Raw genomic sequence first — 22,454 nt, forward strand, 5'->3', positions numbered from 1 at the left:
GTCCTCAGATTTTGCTTTCACGGACAACTAAAATAGGTTTGCCTTCCCGTTCAAAAGAGGCGGAAAAACGTTCGACTGATTTCGTTGGCTTCACCAAGCGTCCAATTGGATTTGCCAAATGCACGAATGTGACCTGAATGCTTCCCAAGTTTATTATGAAAATAAAATACAATACGTAGTTTTGTCCGCGCACTGGGAAAATTCCCCAAGAAAAAGAAGGTATTTCTATCCGACACATGTATAACTTATTTTCTACTATCTCTTTTAATAAAAAATAAAAAGAGGGTAAGAAATGGACAAATCATAATTGTGGAAACAATAGAACCTTGTATTTTTTAGGCACTTCAATCAGAGTATTTTGTTGTCAAAAAAAAATCAGAGTATTTCGCTTGGAAGTTCTGCAACGCTGAAAATTCCACCATGCTGAACACTCGAATCTGGAGTCTGGACTATAGGCCATGTTTAGTTCCATCAAAACTCCCAACTTTGACACTATGCAAAAAAAAGATTTCCCGTCACATCAAATTTGCGGTACATGCATGGAGTACTAAATGTTGACGAAATCAAAAACTAATTGCACAGTTTGGTTGTACTTTGCAAGACGAACGTTTTGAGCCTAATTAGTCAACGATTGGACAATTATTACCAAATAAAAACAAAATGCTACAGTGTAGCTACCGTGCTGGAAATTCCGGCGGCGCCGATTCAGGAGGCAAACTAAACGCGGCCATAGTACCAAACAACAGAGAAGAGCAACTCTTCAATGCTTCTGCCAGGACTCAGAAGAAAAGCACTGATTGCGCACGCAAACTTCAGTGGCCATCATGTTTCTTTTGTTCAGTTTAGGAGCATTTAGAGCACCTGCCAGCACAAATTGGACTATGCACCAACAACAAAAGGTAATAAAACTGTCAATCACATTTCCACTATCCCGCCGCAAAAACAATAGAACGATCGCACATCACATCAGAGCACAAGACAACAAATCAGTGGATAAATTTAGGTGTCCAAATCACTACAAACTGCCTTGAGAAGTCTGAACACATCGCCATCAGCGTGCATTGAGCACATGAGAAAATTGCTGGACCAAGCATGGAAAACATCTACACCAGACAGTTTGGAGACAGGACAAGAGGAGATAGGAACACAGTACACAGGAGATAGGAACATAAGACCAATTCAGCAACCAAGCGGGGAGAAATTTGTGGAAAAAAGGGTTACAGGATGCAAATGCAAATCACACTCAAGATACCTTTCCTTGTCTAACTTGCTGTTCCGCATGGCAATACCACCATCCACTTGCCAAATTCCTTTTCCCCACAGCATACACATCCTTATGCATAGTAATCAAACCACGACCGAAACTTCTCACTAATTATTAGGATATGCACATAGCCTATCAACCTCACACATGTTGCACACGCATTAGAACAGCAATCATGTTTCAGGAAACATATTCTAAGTTGGATTAGCAGAATCTCATATATGATCATGTCTGACTAGGTTATGCAGTATTATTCCACTAAAACAACTCCAGAAATGTGCACATCTCAACTTCTACACATCAATCAGCATCGGTAGTGTGATGTTGAACAATAAATATGGAGAATGGGGAGATAAGGACCATTACCTCCATTTCAGAACTACCTTAACAACTCTGTATCTTGCTATCGATTCCCTCCACTTCATCAACTTGTCAGTAAATGTTGCCATGGTCACTGCAAGGAGAGGACTATTTCCTTGATGCTTCTCATAACTACCAAACTTCTGTTGTGTCATAATCATTATCAGCTGGTCTGTCACTTCCGCACTCCAACTGGTTATTTTTCTTGTACAATCATCAATCATTGACTATGGTGTTTGTACAAATGAAAACTGAACATTGATATCAAGTCCATGGGCTCCAAAGAATCAAATGATAGCTTCAGATCACAATTTCAAATCAGTGAGCTTAGTTAGACAGGATCCACAGTACAAGCTTCATTAGGAACTTGGCTACTAAATGAGGGTCCGGTATTTTCTGCAAGGTTGGCGATATGCCAAAACCAAAGCCAAACTGTAGCCAATCAGCCAAAAAAGGGTTCCGGAGACAGTCCTGTTGATTCTCTATACCAAATGGAACCAAAACTGTTCATGATTATCAGCATGAACAGTAAGTAACATTGGGGAAATACACTACACAAGGTTCAGAAACAACTCCACAATTGGACCATTAATTGTAGGTATATATCAGCAATCCACTATCATATCTTGAACAATAAAACATCATGGCAGATCTTCCTTTCTTTTGTGGATACCAACCCAGTAGCAAGTAATGATTCCTATAACCAATGCCTCTCATAACTAGTCTTCTTTACCAAATTCACCAAAGCAATCCCAATTGTCGGTTACCCAAACAATACTAACCTGAAATTACCAGTAAATTAAGCCTTAACTCCTACCTCTTTCAAACCGTGGCTCTCTCTTACCAGCAACGCAAGCCCATCCTTCACCTCACCAGTCTTCTCCGTGACCACTGCAGCAGCCTTCTCCACCTCTTGCTTCCTATACATCCAGGCCTCTGAGGGAGGTGTCGTGATCACCCTGACTTCAGTGCCGCCAGCATTGATCTCAAGCACCTCCGGCAGTCCGTTCCCGCACCCCCTCGACAGCCCCACATCGACCCTCACCGCCTGTGCGCTACACACTGCATTGATCCCCACTGTCTGAATTGTGTGACCCATCACCATTCTCCTGGCACCAGGGATCATCTCAAGCACCCCCTCAAGCCTCTTGCAGTCGCAATGGAAGCCGTCCGAGAACCTCCTGAGCCAGACCACGGCGTCCCGGCCTCGCACATACTCGGGCGCCCTGCCATTGTTGCCACCCTCGCCGCGGATCCACTCGCTGACCTCCGCATTGATCCGCTCCAGGCCGTACTCGACGTTGGCCTCGAGGAGTCCCCCATGGACAAACACCGAGTCGCCCACCACAAGCACGGTCGGGAGGTCGGCCAGGAACCGGCGCGCAATGGGCCCGTCGGGCCGGAGTGCGGCGAGGCGGGACCGCATCCCGTCCCAGAACTCCGGCTTGACGCCGGGGAAGGACTTGGGCACGCCGAGGAAAGGGTTCCTGGGCTGCGGGTCGAGGTGCTCGCCGCAGCGGCGCTTGATGGCGAGCCCCGCGCGGTACCACCCGGCCCAGGCGGAGAACTCCTGGAGGCCCTGCAGCGTGGCGAAGCGGAAGTCGCCCGAGACGTTCATGACCTCGTGGTTGCCGAGGATGGGGAGGAACGCGCCGCCGCGGGCCTCGGCGGAGAGCGCGAGGCGGCGGAGGAGGTAGAGGAGGCGGAGCTCGTCCCCGCCGCGGTCGAGGATGTCGCCGAGCTGGACGGCGAGGGTGGGCCCCGCGGCCCATGAGGCGGCGGAGGAGGATGGGGAGGAGTCGGGGCTGCTGGACGGGGGCACGAGGCCGGCGAGGCGGAGAGCGGAGAGGGACTTGGGGAGGTCCCCGTGGAGGTCTCCGATGGCGACAAGACGGGACGGGGACGGGAGGAACGTGGTCGGGGACGTCGGGGCAGGAGGGGCCGAGGAGGAGGAGGACGGGAAGAAGATGCCGGACACGGCGAAGTCCACGAAGGCGTCGGCGAAGGCGGATACGGCGGCCGGGAGGTCGCCGCAGGCGGGGACGGAGGGGGACCAGGCCGCCGCCATCTTTTTTTCCCCTCTATTTGTGCTCCGGCACCGGCAGGGATCCCTGATTCGTCTTTTGCGGTTGCGGCGTGGGCGGGATGTGAAGATAGGCTGCGGCCAGCCTTTTAAGCTCCACGAGACGTGTCGCGGAACTCAAACCACACAATACCTATAGCCAGACTATGTATACGTAACAACTATTTTAAATGGGGGGCCAGACTATGTATACGTAACAACTATTTTAAATGGCAGGAGAGATATAATCTAAATATGAGTATATTTTTTTTTAAAAATTATTTATAAAAAGGGGTATTTTTTTGATCTTATGGTTGGAGAAAACTAAAATTACGTATTAAACCATTTGTCTTTAGCACTACTAAAAACAAATAAGTTAGTATTTTGGGTCACGGTTGTTGAACAGAGTCTCACGTGAACGCCTTTGGCCCACCCTGCTCCGCTAGTCGGTGTCCTTTGGAAAAGTCAACGGACAAATACTCCATATATTCATATAGGAGAGTAAACTATTAGTATTTTGGTGAATAAATTGTACTCCTTCTGTTGTAAATTATAAGGTGATGTTTAAATCTAGGAACTAAAGTTTAGGGATGTTATATCGAGGTGCCACATGGAGTGTTCGAATAGTAATAATAAAATAAATTACAGAAATCCTCGGTAATTCGCGAGACAAAATTATTAAGCCTAAGTAATCCGTCATTAGCACATGTTTACTGTAGCTCTACTGTATTACCACATTGTCAAATCATGGACTAATTACGCTTAAAAAATTCGTCTCGTAATTTAGTCGCAGTCAATTAGTTATTTTTTAGTCTATATTTAATACTCCATGCATGTATCCAAACATCCGGTGCGATAGGAACTAAACTTTATGGGGAGGAACTAAACAAGGCCTAAGTCGCTTTGACTTTTTAGCCTCGTTAGGCTTGCTGAATCTTATCTGAAAAACAATGTTCTAGTTGAAAAAAGAAGCCGAACAAGCTGGATATGGAGTAAGCCGAACGGAGCCTTTTAGTTCATCCATTTTGCTATGCATCTAGATATAAATAGAAAAATGAATGTACCACAAAAGTCAAAACGACATATAATTTAGAACGGAAAAAATATTATATTAATATTTTGCTCCGCTGGTATGTTTGATACATATGGCTAGTTATTGGTTAGGCTAGATAGCTGATTGGCTAAAAACTATAGTTGGAGATTGGCTATAAAATTAGTTCACATATTAGCATTCTTGTTTACATGCACTAGAGCTAATTTGAGCTAAAATTAGCTATCTAACGATTAACCTACGATATTTAAACATGTCCTGAGTAATATGAAAGACAGAATTATTATGTGCTGGTGGAAGGCTGCAAGCCAAGCGATAAAACACCAACTTGTGTGTACTGCTTTTTGTAGTAGACGTGGGAAACTTCCGATAACAATTTTAGTGACTATCAACAATTGTTGCGTGTTCTAGACTTCTAGTTTTGTCAATAAATGACCACATCATTAAGGTACAATGCATCAAGAGCGGATACTAAATTCCAAGTCAATGGGAGCAAATGACACGAACCAAATCATTTTTATTGACTTATCAACTATTAGATGCTCTTGTTGTAGTCGTCATCATCAAGGATAAGAAGAATAGCTATAGGCTGTAGCTAACCACGATTGAAATCTTCGGGTATACCAGGATTTGCTTCGTTTAAAGAGGATTTGTTGGGGTGAGTAACTGACCTACAAGAGTTTCATGGTTTGTTAATATTTTTAAGTGGAGTGATTGTGGCTTTATTCAAGTACCTGGTTAGTGCATGCTTGTGTGTGTTTATATAAAGAAGGGAGAATTATGTATTTGGCACTGAAACAAATCAGTGTTTTGTATTTAATACTCGAAAATTTGAACTTTCCTATTTGGCATGAAGTTAAAATTTCCTTTCTTAAATGGCACTGCCGTCCATTTTCATTGGTTATCTGTTAGTTGACTGGTTTGAGCGTATCAGTTTTTTCTCCCTATGTCCAATATACCCCTCTGTTAGTACAGAAGACTGAAATTTAGCCGAGCCACCAGAATCCCAGATCCTGCGACCTTCTTCCCCTTCTTCCCTGGCTCTGTTGTGCCACTGTGCGAGGCTGCCCTGGCTCCATGGCCGGAGCGCGAGCAGGCCACCCCGCGGGAGGCCGCCCTCGGCCTCTGCTCGACGAGCCGCGGCCTAGGGGGGCATGGCCTGAGCCGCCGCAACCGGCTAGCGAGGCTCCTCGACGAGCCGCGACCTAGGGTGGTGGCGTCGGATATGGTTGTGGCCGTGCGAGCAGCTGTTAACGCGATGGCGGAGCTTGAGCGCGGCAATGGCGAGCGCATGGCACGGCGAGCAAAGGTATAACCGCGAGCGAGAGGGAGAGCAGCAAGGTATAACTGCGCCACGCACGCCGCTCTCCCCCGGCGTCCGCTGCACCGTCAACACGGCTGTCGCCTCAACACCATAGCCACCCGCTGCTCGCCTTGTTCCGTAGCTCTACAAAGCTACTACCCCACGGCGCGCTGCACAGGCGTCAGCTGCGCCACGCACGTCGCCCGTCCTCCACGTGCCAGCTCTGTCGTGGCCATGCCGTGGTGTTGAGCCCGCTCCTCCAACTGCTTATACAAGGGACGCCCCTCTCTCCTCTTGAGTCTCCTCCACCACGCCAACCACGCCGAGCCGCTCAGCTCTATAGCCACCCACCCCTCACTCATCTTCTTCCTCCTCTGTCCTTGCACAGAGAGGAGAGCGCCCATCGATCTCCCTCCCCGCGCTGTAATCGGCCGAGGTAGCTAGCCTACGTGAATCCCCTACCTCTCCTCTCCCTCCCCATGCCCTTGGATTCGAGAATGGTGGCCGAAATCGCCCGCTAGCCGAGCTCCAGTAGCCGTCCATGGCGGATGTGTGCCTGAGGAGCACGATGACACCCTTGCTCTGTCCCTTTCTGTGTTCCGTACCCCTCTCCCTCTATTGTGTTCCTACGGGCCGAAGACCAAAAGGCCGAAGCCCGTTTAGAGCCAGCAAGCACGGAACACCTCTCCAGCAACCACGTGCACGAATCCAACAACAGGCCAATCCTATTTATTTATTCTTTTCCTATTTGGCACCATGGGTTTCCGCTGCAAACAAGGGTATTCATGTCATTTTGCTAGTCACTTGACACCGTTACCGTCCTAAATGGACGGTAGTGCCATTTACGAAAGCAAATTTCAACCCGGTGATAGATAAGAAAGTTCAAATTTTTAAGTGCCAAATACAAAACACTGATTTGTTTCAGTGCCAAATAGATAATTCTCCCTATAAAGAATTGGAGATCTAGAGAAGATGGTGATACTTCTTTTATAGTATAGTTGACTATTTCAACCAAATGTTGCGTTGAAATAAAATTACGTATTTTCTGGAACAACAATATATTGTTAATTACTCACTCCATTCCAAAAAAATCCTAAGTTTAAGAAATATATCCAAAAAAACATTAGTAATACTTATGATACACGCTAGCACATGTGACAGAGTGTCCACTAACGCTTGTACATAGTCCAGACGATCAGCATCGACTAATTACAATAAACTACGGAAGTTTTTGCTAGCAAATAAACACTAAAATGGGTCCATCAAAATTGAAACAATTTCAAGCTAGGCACCATAAGGTAGAGCATGAGTTTATTAGGGAAAAAAATCTGAAACTTAGTTTCATAATTTTCCAAGGTAAAACAAATTTTCTAAATTAAACTAGATTTTAGTATTTTTAATTGCATTTTTCATGTAAAAAATTTGTATCGATTTTCAAATTTTATTTTTAAAAATTTATGGATATTAAAAAATATTTGTAGTCTAATTTATTTCCCTGAACTTTCAACTTAGTCTGATTTATCCCCCCAAACATGATATCACGTTAGCAAAACCACCATAAAAAACACTCATGGGAAACTAAATAGTTTTAAAAGATGATAAGGGGATTAAAAAAACTATTTTTTTTATATAATTTTAGTTAAAGTTTAAACTGTTTGACTTCTCAAAAAATAAGAATTATAGTCTTCCGTGGGATGCAAACCAAGTGATAAAACACCAACTTTTGTATTGCTTTTTTAATAAACGTGGGAAACTTCCGGTAACAATTTTATTGACGATCAACTATTGTTACGTGTTCTAGTTTTGTCAAGAAATGACCTCATCCATCGTTAAGGGCATATTTGGGACAGCTCCCCCAACTCATCCAACAAATCTAGCTCCACTCCACAAAAAGTTTGTCAAACGCTCCAGATCCACCAAATCCAAGTTCGCCAAAAAAAAAAGGATCCGGGGCCAGATTCACTATTTTGATGAATCTCCTCAAGGGGTGCTCTACCAAATATAGAATGGTAGAGTTGGTGAAAATTACCCACCACTGCCGTTAGTTACATAACATAACAGTTCGTTCTATTTTTTCTTTCTTCTCTCCGCACGCGACCCCGACCTCGCCATTCTTTCTTCGACGCACGCGGACCCAACATCCATCTCCTACGCCGCCTGCCATGGCCACTCCGGCACGGCCACGCTCGAGGTCTCCACGCCCGCCCACCTCAGCCGCACTCGGCGAGTCCGTCTCCTAGGCCGCTCGCCATGGCCGCCTGCAGGAGCACCGCCCACCGCGCTGTCCGTGGATCTGCGCCGAGGAGCACTGGCCGCCGTACCGAGCAGCCCTGCATCGAGGCCGCGTCGGCCGCAGCGCCGTGGCCCCGTGTCGAGGAGCACTAGCCCCACTCGCTCGCCCCTCTGGCGAGCTATCCGCTGTGCCCGCCCCCCGTGCCCGCTCGCACCTATCCATGGCGAGCCCCGCCCGCCCCTAGTGAGGCCGCACATGCCCTCGCTAGGGCGAGCCCCCCTACACCACGTGCCCCTCGCTAGTGAGCTGCTCCGGCCACCGCGCGCCCGTGCAGCGTCCTGCAGAACTGGCCAGAGGAAGAAGAAGACTGGATTTTTTCAGACATTGACAAGTGGGACCTATCCAAGGACAAATCAGTCCATTCCATTCAAAATGCCCTTGTGTGGATCTGGAGCTACTCTGTTACCCAAACAGTCCCATGGTGGATCCCAGATCCACTAGTAGAGCTGCTCCTTGGTGAATCCTAGATCCAGATTCAGTCTTTGACAGGTGGATGTGGCAGAACCACCCAAATTATGTTGGCCCATGTGTACCCGTCATTGTCCTAAAGACTCTGACTGCTGTACACGAAAGCCAGATAATCCAGTAGTCTATCGGGTGTCTTTGGGGAACCTCAAATCATCCACATTTTACAACTCATACAGGATCAACAATGGAGTTACCACAACATTACAACATTCGGTACAAAAATAATATACATCGGAGTATGGAAGACTTATAACATTAGTTTACAAAACATGTTAAGTAAAACTTAACTTTAGATCCAAAAGGTGAATAGGATAGCGGAAAAAAAATTAGAAGAAGCACCTAAGGTAGAAGAGACATCTAGATCATATCAAGCCCACCGACATGACCTTGATTAGTAGCACAAGTCAGAACCTGCAACAGGGGTTAACAAACCCTGAGTACTTGAGGGTACTCAACCAGACTTACTCGACTAAAACAAAAGACTCCAAGGGCATGCTGGCTTTAAGGAAGGATTGAAGCAAGAAGTAACTTTTGTAGAAAAACTTACTATGAGTGGATCCTTACTTTCAATGTTTTAGCTATGTATTAAGTTTACCAGTAGTATTCAATTTGCACCTAATCTAAATCAATCACTTCATTAATCATCTCATCTCTTTTCATTTCATATCCTAAAGTAACCATGTTCCATTGATTAACTACGATGTAGATCGGGGGATCGAATCTCCATAATCGAGGAGAACGATGATTCGAATCGATTTGGGCCAGCTGGCGTTTCCTTATCACACGACATATGCTGGTCCTAGACCTATATATATCAACCTTCACTCGGATCCTCCAAAATCGGAATGGGTTTGCGCCACCCGAGAGCACAGTACTCCACCGCCCTACCCTATTCTAGTAGGGTGGGTACATGCTACTCTCACCATCTCTTCACTCCTAGTGTGTGGTTGTCCTTTCCCACAATGGAATAGCCAAGATATTAGGCTTACCGAAGTATGTGGCCAGTACTGCAAGGTCTCAAACACAATAGGTCTACAACGGAGGGTCCTTAATCGAGACAGACAGGACAAGCATGACCAGGCAACCCTATCGGCTTAATCACCAGAGACATAACCCGTGTCCCGTCCGGTCTCAATTTAAACATTATCATTATCATGGTATTCTCACGATCCAAAAACGGAGCCAAGAAGAACCAAGGTAAAACCTATTTCTCGCGAATGATGAAACCATCATTCAACTTCTATCGAAGTCTAGGCATTACTAAGCATTTAGAGATATCGACCTATTCATACTAATAGGGAAGAACTAAGGATACATAAATATCAAGGTAATCATGCATCAATGTTATTCGACCAACTCATATTTACTTAATGCACATCTAAAAGCTCTAGTTTGGTTTTGGTGAATTGATGAAACCCTAAGTGTTAACCTAGTTTATCAAAGTGATTATGAGATAGGTGGCACACTCCAAGTGATTAAGCAAATGAAGATCATGACATGATGATGGTGATGGCATGGTGATGATCAAATGCTTGGACTTGGAAAAGAAGAAAGAAAAACAAAAAGCTTAAGGCAAAGGTGAAATTGATAGGAGCTTTTTGGTTTAGTGATCAAGACACTTAGAGAGTGTGATCACATTTAGGATCGATAGCCGTACTATTAAGAGGGGTGAAACTCATATCAAAATGCGGTTATCAAAGTTCCACTAGATGCTCTAACTCAATGCATATGCATTTAGGATCTAGTGGAGTGCTAACACCCTTGAAAACATTTGTGAAAATATGCTAACACATGTGCACAAGGTGATACACTTGGTGGTTGGCACATTTGACCAAGGGTGGTGAAGTTTAGGGTCAAAAAGAGCTATTTTGTATTGACCGGACTCTGCCTTGGGCAGTGACCGGACCCTGACCCTACGTTCGGTCAGTGGCGCGCAGTGAAGGCCGCACTCGGTCCCTTGACCAGACGCTAAAGTGAAAAAGGGATTGGACACACAGGGGTGTGTCCGGTCACCTAGTGACATATGCTGACCTAAGCAATAGAGAGAGACTATGTTGACCGAACGCTGGCCTGGGTCCGGTCATATGCCACCGGACGTGTCCGATCACGAAAAACTATCTTTGGAACATTACTGGAAATGACCGGACGCTAGTGATGGTACGTTCGGTCACTTTGAACAGCGCATCCGGTCATGAATGAAACTTTACTAGAATCGACCGAACTCCAATGTTGGAGCGTCCGATCCCTTTGAGCAGCGTGTCCGATCACAACTTAAGTGCACTGATGGCTGTTGAGATCGAGCGATCAGCATTTGAAGTCGGAGACACATGGTGAATATCTGAGGACCGAACGCTGGGGTCCTACGTCCGATCAAACTGACCGATACGTCTGGTCGCCCTGATTTTTTAGGGGATAGAGGAGCTAATGGCTCTATTCGTGGGGGCTCTCTATTTAAGCCCCATGGCCGGCTCAAGCTCACTCTCTTGGCCATTTGCATTAACAGAGCAACCTTGTGAGCTTAGCCAAAGCCCTCCCACTCATCTCCATCATTGATTCAATATCTTTGTGAGATTGGGAGAGAATCCAAGTGCATTGCTTGAGTGATTGCATCTGGAGGCACTTGGTGTTCATGTTTTGCTGCCAGATTCACTTGTTACTCTTGGTGGTTGCCGCCACCTAGACGGCTTGGAGCAGTGGAGGAGGAGTGGCACGAGTGAAAGGTCCTTGTGTAGTTTTGGTAATTGAGTGACAACCTAGGTGGACTAATTGTGTTTATGTGAGATACACAGGTGATTAGTCCACAGGTACATGTGTGTGAGCAACATATGCCATGAAGGTGAAAATGGCTTGGAGATGTTGCAAAGCTCACACATGTGATGATGAAGGAGCTCCATGACATTGAGTCATGTGATCAAGGTGGAGAAGATCAAGACATGACTTGGCTTGATGGATCAGTTGAAAGCATGAAGGGCAAGTTGGAGGCTTTGGAGCGATGGACTGTGTGGCAGTGAAGCTTGAGCAAGACTTGGCACCGATGGACGAAGGCAATGGTGAAAAGCAAGTGAGGTCAAGATCGATGAACCAACAAGATCACGTGATGATATGAAGTGGATCATATCATTGTTGATCGTGTTGGTGCATGTGTTGCATCGACATTGGAGGAGATGGAATGGAATGCGCAAGGCAAAGGTATAACCTAGGGCATTTCATTTCACCGGTCATAGGTGTGTAGAGAAGTTGATGACCGAGTTTAGGATAGATGGCCGTACTATCAAGAGGGGCAAACTTGTTTGCATATCGGTCATCTAGTGTCACTCGAGTGATCTAACTTTGCATCATCGCTAGGATCGAGTGGCATGGCAAGTTGAGTGGCTAATCCTTTGGGAAATGATTGTGAAAATGCTAACACACATACACATGGTGGTGTACACTTGGTGGTGTTGGCACATTTACAAAGGAGATGAAGTTGGAATTGATGTGGATGAACTCGGTGATGAAATAGAGGCGAGAAGGGTTAGAAACTCCACCGGCGGAGTGTCCGCCCGTAGAGTGCGGATAGTCCGATGGTGCCATCGGCGCCCTATATAGTAAAAACAGGGTCTCATAGAGTGGACAGGACGCTGGTCACATGGTGATCGGACGCTGGGGTCCTGCGTCCGGTCAGTGGCGGCAGAGAGCGTGCAGACGTCGGTCTTCGACCGGACATTTGCGCTGAAAGTGACCAGACGCTGCCAAGGTACGTCTGGTCAGGCTGATGTATGGTGACGTAGGTGACATAGAAAAGTTGGAGAAGGACCGGACGCTGATGCTGCCTCCGATCGTGACCAACCGGACATGTCCGGTCGCGACTGGTACCTTACTAGAAACGACCGGACACTGGGGTTGCTGTGTTCGGTCACTTTGAGCAGCTGCATCTGGTCATCACTTGACCGTTAAGATCAAGCGACTGGGGTTGAATGATGGTGACATGTGGCAAGCATCTGTTGACCGGACGCTGAGGTCCTGCGTCCGGTCGATATGACCGGCGCGTCCGGTCGTCCCGAGTTTTGCCTAGTGAAGGGGTAACGGCTAGTTTAGCCCGTGGGGATATAAATAGAAGGGGGTCTCGGCCTTGGCTGGTGCTTTTGTGTCCACGCTTGAGAGTGCTTGGAAGTCCTCCATCTCACATATACTTGATAGTGATCATCCGATTGTGTGAGAGAGCGATTCTAGTGCGATTGCATCATGAGGTTGCAAAGAGTGGCACTAGGTGATCGAGTTGCAAGCTGGTGGTGCTTGTTACTCTTAGAGGTTGCCACCTCCTAGATGGCTTGGTGGCGGTCTCCGTTGAAGCCCGCAAGAAGCTTGTGCGGTGCTTCGGAGAAGAGCTTTGTGAGGGGCATTGTGCTCGCCCCACGGGAGCAGCGAAGAGCAACTCTAGTAAAGCGTGTCATTGAGCTACCCTCACTTTCAGGGTAGGTTCTTACGGTGCCTGACATGCGGGCTTAGCGGGTGATGCCAATTAGCCGCCGAACCACCAAGTGAGCGGTCGACACAACAGGGACTAGCGTGTTGGCAAGCACGTGAACCTCGGGAGAAAAATCACCATGTCAACCTTGTTCTTCTCGTTGGTTTGCATCCTCATTACACAAGCTTGTAATTACTTTCATATACATTATGCTTGTGTAGTTGCTCTTGTATCTAGTTAAGCTTGTGTACCTCACTAGTTACCTTCTTGCTTGTGTAGCATAGAAGTAGCTCCCTTGCGTGGCTAATTTGGTTTGTGTAACCTTGTTAGTCACATTGCTTAGTTTGTGTAGCTAAGTATTTGCGCTCTCTAATTTGGCATTGGTTGCCTTGTTATTGAGCATTGCTAGTGAGCTTATGTGGCTTTGTGTTTTTGCTTACTAGCATGTGTAGGAGCTCCCTTGTTGCTTAAAGTACTAGTGGCATAGGTTTGTGTGACCTTGCTTCTAGAATTGGTTAGGTGAGCTCTAGTTATCCCAACACCTTTGTTACTTAATTAGGATCTTTGCAAGGTGCTAGAGAACATAGATAGAGGGGTGTAGTCTTGGCTAGACCGATAGTTTTAATTCCGCACTTGTTTTGGTTAGCCGACACGATTAAGTTTACAAATGACTATTCACCCCCCCTCTAGTCGCCATCTCGACCCTTCAATGAGTTGGTGATTGTTTGTGGCCATCTCCCGGTGATTGTGAGGGGTCTTGTGCCTTCCCCGGTGGAGCGCCGAAAGATAACTCTAGTGGATTGCTCATGTCATTGAGTTACCTCACTTGTGAGTAGGTTCTTGCGGTGTCCAATTGTGTGGACGAGGTTCATGCAACATCTCTAGTTGGTTTAGTTGGTTTGTCATACTAATCAAATTGCTCTAGTTGGTTTGTAGATTTTTAAATAGGCTATTCACCCCCCTCTAGCCATATTTGGACCTTTCAAGTGATATCAGAGCCATGGTCACCGTTTAATTGAAGACTTAACAACCTCGATCTTAAATTATGGCTCAAGTTGTGTTCAACCATGTGAGGGGCAAACCACCGTTCTTTGATGGCATATGCTATGATTATTGGAAAAGAAAGATGAGGATGTATCTTGGTTCAATCAATGATCAAGTATGAGATGTGACCGAGAGTGACTATGCTATCATTGATCCTGACAATCTCACCAACCAAGACAAGACCAACAAGCAATGTAATACAATGGCTCTCAACACCATATACAATGCCATTCATTCTAAGGTGTTTGAGCAAATCAAGGATTGTGAGAGAGCTAATGAGGTGTGGAAGAGATTGGAGGAAACATATGAGGGCACACCAGCGGTGAAGAGTGCCAAGTTGTACATCCTCAAGGACAAGTTGACAAGCTTCAAGATGAAGGAAGATGAGAGCATTCTAGAGATGTTCCATCAATTGCAATTGATTGTCAATGACTTGAAGGCTTTAGGAGAGAAGATCAATGATTATGATGTCTCTCAGTGGTTCTTGATGTGCTTACCTCTAAGATTTGAGATGTTGAGATTGCTTATCATAAGAGGAGGATTGAAGGAGATTACCCCTAACCAAGTACTAGGTGATGTCATGACACAAGAGACATACCATGTGGAAAGGGAGGTGGTTGACAAGGATGACAAGAAGGAAGATGAAGACAAGAAGAAGAAGAAGAAGAAGAAGAAGAAGAAGAAGAAGAAGAAGAAGAAGAAGAAGAAGAAGAAGAAGAGTGTAGCATTCAAGGCTAGCTCATCATCCAAGAACAAGGGCAAGTCCAACAAAGAATCAAGTGACGGTGATGATCTTAGTGATATTGATGTTGAAGCTATGGCTCTCTTTGTGCGCAAGATAGGCAAATTCATGAAGAAGAAGGGCTATGGTGCAAGAAAGAGAAGAGATCACACCAAAAGCAAAGAATATGTGAGAAGATGCTACAATTGCAAGAGCCCAATCATGTTGTAGCAGATTGTCCCTATAATAGTGACAATGATGAGGATGAGAAGAAGAAGCACAAGAAGGACAAGAAGGAAAAGAAGGAAAAGAAGGAGAAAGAGAAGATGACCTTCCAAAAGAAGAAGGGTGGAGGCTATGTGGTCACTTGGGATAGTGATGGCTCTAGTGACGATGGCAAGAAATCTATCAAGAAAGCACTAGCAAGCATCGCCATCAATAACAAGCCCTCCATCTTCGACACTCCATCAACATGCCTCATGGAAAAGCCTACCAAGGTAAAATATGATGTGAGTGATGATGATGAATGTGAAAGTGATGCTTGTAGGAGTGACGATGATGATGAGGAGTACACTAAGAAGGAGCTCATGGACATGTGTGAGGAAGTGCACACTTGCTTTGAGATGAAGAGAAAGGAGTGCAAAGAATTGAGCAAGAAAGTAAATTTCTTGAGCAATCCAATGATGAGCTAAGTGCCACTCATGAGAGGCTAATAGAAGCCCATGAGAAGCTTGGCAGAGCCCACTCTAAGCTTGAAAAGGCTCACTCCTCTCTCATTGAGCAAGTCAAGAAGGAGGAAGCCAAGAAGAAGTAAGTGATTGTGTCTTGTGATGTGGGACTAACATGTGATATTATTGATGAATCTTTTTATAAGCCCATTGTAGTTGCTCCCACTAATCCTTCTTGTAGCACTTCTACTTCAACTTCACCTTTGAGTGATGATTTCACTTGTGATGCCTCACTAATAGTGAAAAATGAGACCCTCAAGAAGGAGGTGAATGAGCTCACTCATGCCTTAGGCAATGCCTATGGTGGAGATGCCCACTTGCTAAAGTGCTTGGGTAGCCAAAGGTTTTCTCTTAATAAAGAGGGATTAGGCTATACCCCAAGAAAGGCAAGGCAGGCTTTGTCACTCCCAAAGCTAGCTTTGTGAAGGGCAATGGTCGGTTTTGCAATAGATGCAAGCAAGTTGGGCATATAGAGCAATACTACAAGACTAACAAGAACAATCTACCTAATGTATCCTTAATTAGATTTGATTCTTGTTACATGCTTGTTAAGGGTGCCAATGGTGTGAGGGCTAAGTTCATTGGTACACCAATTGTGGGCCCAAAGAAGAAGGCCATTTGGGTATCAAAGACCTTGGTAACTAACCTTCAAGGACCCAAGCAAGTTTGGGTATATAAAAAGAATTGATCTTCTTTTATAGGTCAATTATAAAGCCAGAGGAAGGCATTGGGTGCTTGATAGTGGGTGCACACAACACTTGACCGATGATCCAAGAATGTTCAATTCAATCAATGAAAATAAGAGCAATGGGATTGATAGTATCACATTTAGTGACAATAGCAAAGACAAGGTCAAAGGTCTTGGTAAGATTGCAATATCCAATGACTTGAGCATTTCCAATGTGCTACTAGTAGAGAGCTTGAACTTCAACCTATTATCGGTAGCTCAATTGTGTGATCTTGGTTTTAAGTGCATATTTGGTGTGGATGATGTAGGGATCATAAGTCTAGATGGCTCTAACTTGATATTCAAAGGATTTAGATATGAGAATCTATACTTGGTTGATTTCAATGCTAGAGAAGCTCAATCATCAACATATTTGCTCACTAAATCTAACATAGGTTGGTTATGGCGTAGAAGGCTTGGTCATGTTGGAATGAAATAATTGAACAAGTTGATCAATCATGACTTAGTTAGAGGCTTGAAAGATGTCACATTTGAGAAAGATAAGCTATGTAGTGCATGTCAAGCCGGAAAGCAAGTTGGTAACACACATCCTAAGAAGACCATGATGAGCACATCTAAGGCATTTGAGTTGGTGCACATAGACTTGTTTGGACCAACCACATACACTAGCATTGGTGGAAACAAATACGGATTTGTGATTGTGGATGATTTCACTAGATACACATAGGTGTTCTTTCTTGTTGACAAGAATGATGTGTTTGCAATCTTCAAGACATTCATCAAGAGAATTCTTAATGAGTTTGAAACAACCATCAAGAAAGTGAGAAGTGACAATGGAAGTGAGTTTAAGAACACAAGAGTGGATGATTTATGTGATGAGTTTGGAATTAGGCATCAATTTTTGGCCAAGTATACTCCACAATCAAATGGGCTAGTTGAAAGAAAGAATAGAACTTTAATTGACATGGCTAGATCAATGTTGAGTGAGTACAATATGAGTCATTCGTTTTGGGCTGAAGCAATCAACATGGCTTGCTATTATAGCAACTGACTCTATTGTCACCCCATGATGGAGAAGACACCTTATGAGCTATTAAATGGAAGAAAACCCAACATAGCATACTTTTAGGTTTTTGGTTGTAAATGCTACATATTGAAGAAAGGCACTAGATTGAGCAAGTTTGAAAAGAAATGTGATGAAGGTTTCTTGCTTGGTTACTCCACTACTAGCAAGGCATATAAAGTTTGGAATTTGGCTAGTGGTACTCTTGAGGAGGTTCATGATGTGGAATTTGATGAAGCAAATGGTTCCCAAGCGGAAGATGAGAATCTAGATGATGTGAGAGGCACTCAATTAGTCAATGCAATGAATAACATGGACATTGGTGATATAAGACCTAGAGAGGTGATTGATGTTGAAGATGACAAGAATCAAGTGCTCTCTAACTCAAATGTACAAGCTAGTGGTTCTCAAGATCAAAGTCAAGCAAGTGTGAGTGTTGACAAAGTGCAAGATCAACAACAGGTGGCTAGTTCATCATCTCAACCAAATGATTGATCAAATGCAAGCAATCAAGTGCAAGCACTCCAACCAACCAATGTCGCAAGAGATCATCCTTTGGATTCTATAATTGGTGATATTTCTAGAGGTGTACAAACAAGATCTAAATTGGCATTATTTTGTGAACATTTCTCATTTGTGTCATCCATTGAACCTAAGAAGATAGATGAAACTTTGAAGGATGTTGATTGGGTCAATGCTATGTATGAAGAGCTAAACAACTTCAAGAGAAATCAAGTATGTGAGTTAGTTGAGAGACCTATAGATCATAATGTAATTGGAACCAAGTGGGTCTTTCAGAACAAGCAAGATCAAGGTGGCATAGTAATACGAAACAAAGCAAGATTGGTGGCTCAAGGTTACACTCAAGTTGAAGGTCTTAACTTTGGAGATACATATGCCCCGGTTGCAAGATTGGAAGCAATTAGGATCTTGTTAGCCTATGCTTGTGCCCACAACATCAAGTTGTACCAAATGGATGTGAAGAGTGCATTTCTCAATGGGTACATCAATGAGCTTATCTATGTTGAGCAACCTCCTAGTTTTGAAGATGAAAAGAAACCCAATCATGTTTACAAGTTGAGAAAGGCTTTGTATGGATTGAAACAAGCACCAAGAGCATGGTATGAGAGATTGAGGGATTTTCTACTCTCTAAGGGATTCAAGATGGGAAAGGTTGACACCACTCTCTTCACCAAGAAGCTTGGAAATGACTTGTTTGTATTGCAAATCTATGTTGATGATATCATATTTGGGTCAACAAACCAAGATTTTTGTGAGGAGTTTGGATAGACGATGGCAAGTGAGTTTGAGATGTCCATGATTGGAGAGCTTAGTTATTTCCTTGGTCTTCAAATCAAGCAAATGAAGAATGGCACATTTGTGAGTCAAGGCAAATACATCAAAGACATGCTCAAGAAGTTTGGAATGGATGATGGTAAAGCTATTAGTACACCAATGGGGACAAATGGAAGCTTGGATAGTGATGCTAGTGGCAACATGGTGGATCAAAAGATATATCGGTCTATGATTGGAAGCCTACTCTATGTGACTGCATCAAGGCCGGATGTGATGTTTAGTGTATGCATGTGTGCTAGATTTCAAGCCTCACCAAGAGAAAGTCATTTGAAGGCAACAAAGAGTATATTGAGGTACTTGAAGCATACACAAAATGTTGGATTGTGGTATCCCAAAGGAGCAGGATTTGAGTTGATTGGATATTCAGACTCCGATTATGCGGGATGCAAAGTTGAGAGAAAGAGCACATCGAGCACATATCAACTATTGGGAAGATCACTTGTGTCTTGGTCATCAAAGAATCAAAATAGTGTAGCACATTCAACCGCCGAAGCAGAGTACATTTCGGCTGGTAGTTGTTGTGCTCAATTACTTTGGATGAAAGCCACTTTGAATGACTTTGGAATCAAGTTCAAGAAAGTGCCATTGCTATGTGACAATGAGAGTGCAATTAAGTTAACCAACAATCCTGTTCAACATGCAAGAACAAAGCCCATTGATGTCCGCCACTATTTCACAAGAGATCACCAACAAAAAGGGGACATTTGCATTGAAAGTGTGGGCACCAAAGATCAACTTGCTGATATATTCACTAAGCCACTTGATGATAAGAGGTTTTGCAAGCTAAGGAATTAATTGAACATACTTGACTTCTCAAATATGTGTTGATGCACCCCCATTATATGATATGCCTCTCCTTCGAGCAAAGCAAGGTAAAGTTGATTGACATGTCATTCATTCATTGCTAAGGACTTGTTTAATGCATCTAGTCATTCCTATCATGTCTTAGGCTCATTCATGAAAATCAAATAAATTTGATGCTTGTATGGTACCACTATTGCTTGTATGCTTGAAATGTTATAGTGACCAAATTGGAAAAATGATCCTCACTTCACATAGTTTCACCCCCAACCTATCTAAAATTTGAGCTCGCTTTTTGTGCTAATTGTTGACAAAGGGGGAGAGAAATTCACTGTTGCATTTGAATGTCCGTTCCATATATTTGCTTGCATGACACAAGTTTTAAATTTCAATATCCATTCTTGTGTGGTGTATGCTAGTTGTAGGTTTGAATGATGAAATAAAAAACTAGCATGCGTAGGTTATGTAACCAGACTCATGCTCACATTATGAAAACTAGACCCTTACTTCTATTGTTGATCTCATGGGGTATTCTAGTTTTTGTGGATGTCTAGTTACTAATGGTGCTAAGGATGGTATATTGGTGCACTCCGATTGGTATCACGCTTTAAAGGTCCATCTCTTATACCTTAGCATCATTTGGTAGACGTTGTCTCTTATATTTCCTATCTAAGCATATGTGTAAGCTGCAATCCAAACTCTTAGCACATATATAGGGGGAGCAATTGTTACCATATGGGGTTCATGAAACTTGTCCATATCCTTTTACACATGGTAAATATGCTTGGGCAAGCAACATGGATTCAAATGAATTTTAATTCATATCTTTGTGAAAGGGTTGTCATCAATTACCAAAAAGGGGGAGATTGAAAGCTCTAGTTTGGTTTTGGTGAATTGATGAAACCCTAAGTGTTAACCTAGTTTATCAAAGTGATTATGAGATAGGTGGCACACTCCAAGTGATTAAGCAAATGAAGATCATGACATGATGATGGTGATGTCATGGTGATGATCAAATGCTTGGACTTGGAAAAGAAGAAAGGAAAACAAAAAGCTTAAGGCAAAGGTGAAATTGATAGGAGCTTATTGGTTTAGTGATCGAGACACTTAGAGAGTGTGATCACATTTAGGATCGATAGCCATACTATTAAGAGGGGTGAAACTCATATCAAAATGTGGTTATCAAAGTGCCACTAGATGCTCTAACTCGTTGTATATGTATTTAGGATCTAGTGGAGTGCTAACACCCTTGAAAACATTTGTGAAAATATGCTAACACATGTGCACAAGGTGATACACTTGGTGGTTGGCACATTTGATCAAGGGTGGTGAAGTTTAGGGTCAAAAAGAGTTATTTTGTATTGACCGGACTCTGCCTTGGGTAGTGACCGGACTCTGACCCTTCGTCCAGTCAATGGCACGCAGTGAAGGCCGCACTCGGTCCCTTGATCGGACACTAAAGTGAAAAAGGGACCGGACACGTAGGGGGTGTGTCCGGTCACCTAGTGATGTACGCTGACACAAGCAACAGAGAGAGACTATGTTGACCGGACGCTGGCCTAGCTCCGGTCATATGCCACCGGATGCGTCCGATCATGAAAAACTGTCTCTGGAACCTTATTGGAAATGACCGGATGCTAGTGATGGTGCATCCGGTCTATAGCACCCGGTTTTAAGAACAAAACCAGATACACACCATATGTGAGCCCAGGAAGTCAAATCTCACATATAGCTACAAATAAGGGTAATATCAAAAGACAATGCTTGAATACATAGCGTATTAGTATAAAGATTATAACCTCAGAGTATAGACAGTGGAAAGGCAACTCCGATCTTCAGGCGAGGACTCTAAATCCACAGGGACAACTGACTGGTTGACCACAAGCCTAATTCTTCCAAACTCTAGCAATCTGGTACCCATCCGGGATTTTTATCTAAATAATTAAAAAAAATAAAGCAAGCGTAAGTACATATCATACTCAACAAATATAACATGGGGTTCATGAGGCTCAAAAGGCTGACACTGGTTTAACTACGATTAGCTTTTGTTGAGTCATGATTTTAGCAATAGGATGGCAACAAGTTTATCCACAAGCCCATATAAACATATGAGCACGGCTGATATACCAGTTTTACACTCTGTAGAGGTTGTACAGTTTCACTGTGAGTCATGATTTACCCTTTCGCTCGAGATCGTGAGCCTCTTAACTCACTACCAAGGAAGATCGGCAGGGTTCACTATGAAGCCTTTCAAAGGTTCGTCTAACAAGTTAGGGCCATTAGATTCACTCAGCAAACAGATATAGGAACCCCCTTATCAAATGGCACAATTCCCTCATGGCTATACACATAAGAGTAGAGGTTGTCCTATACCCGATTCGTCAAGCCATTCTTACGCCAATAAAGGTAACCTCTAACAAGCTAGAAAAGGGTCCTCATACTGAGCTAAAGCTAGAGCCATATAGCCCATACAGTTGTACTACAAGTCCTGGATGATCACTTACGGATAAGTCTTTAGGGAGAGGAATCTAGAGCACCATAAAATAGCCCAATGCTCTAGCCCCCTTGTTCCATGCTGCTAAAAACATCTTTTAGTGTTTATTGCATATAACATTAGTCAAGTTATAAGATCATGGTCTTTAATTGAGCACTAGCATCATACTACCCAATGCAATAACACAAAGGTATCAAGGTATAAAGTAACAAAGTACTAGGAGATCCTTAGTGGCAGTCAAGGTAGACACATGCAGCATGAATTAAATGATTAAAGGTGTATAGGACAACAAGGAAGATCCCGTGCTATAC

The 22,454-nt window shown here is 44.0% G+C and overlaps 1 protein-coding gene across 1 annotated transcript; it reads right to left on the reverse strand.

Annotated features, from left to right (window-relative positions):
- Positions 1–976: 976 nt before the first annotated feature.
- Positions 977–3,770, reverse strand: LOC136486611 (shewanella-like protein phosphatase 2). The gene has a single exon (XM_066483553.1). It carries the CDS (start codon positions 3,690–3,692, stop codon positions 2,424–2,426), a length of 1,269 nt encoding a protein of 422 aa, XP_066339650.1. The 5' UTR covers positions 3,693–3,770; the 3' UTR covers positions 977–2,423.
- Positions 3,771–22,454: the final 18,684 nt, after the last annotated feature.

The sequence above is a fragment of the Miscanthus floridulus genome, chromosome 10 (genome assembly GCF_019320115.1).
Source record: "Miscanthus floridulus cultivar M001 chromosome 10, ASM1932011v1, whole genome shotgun sequence".
Classification (NCBI taxonomy): Eukaryota; Viridiplantae; Streptophyta; class Magnoliopsida; order Poales; family Poaceae; genus Miscanthus; species Miscanthus floridulus.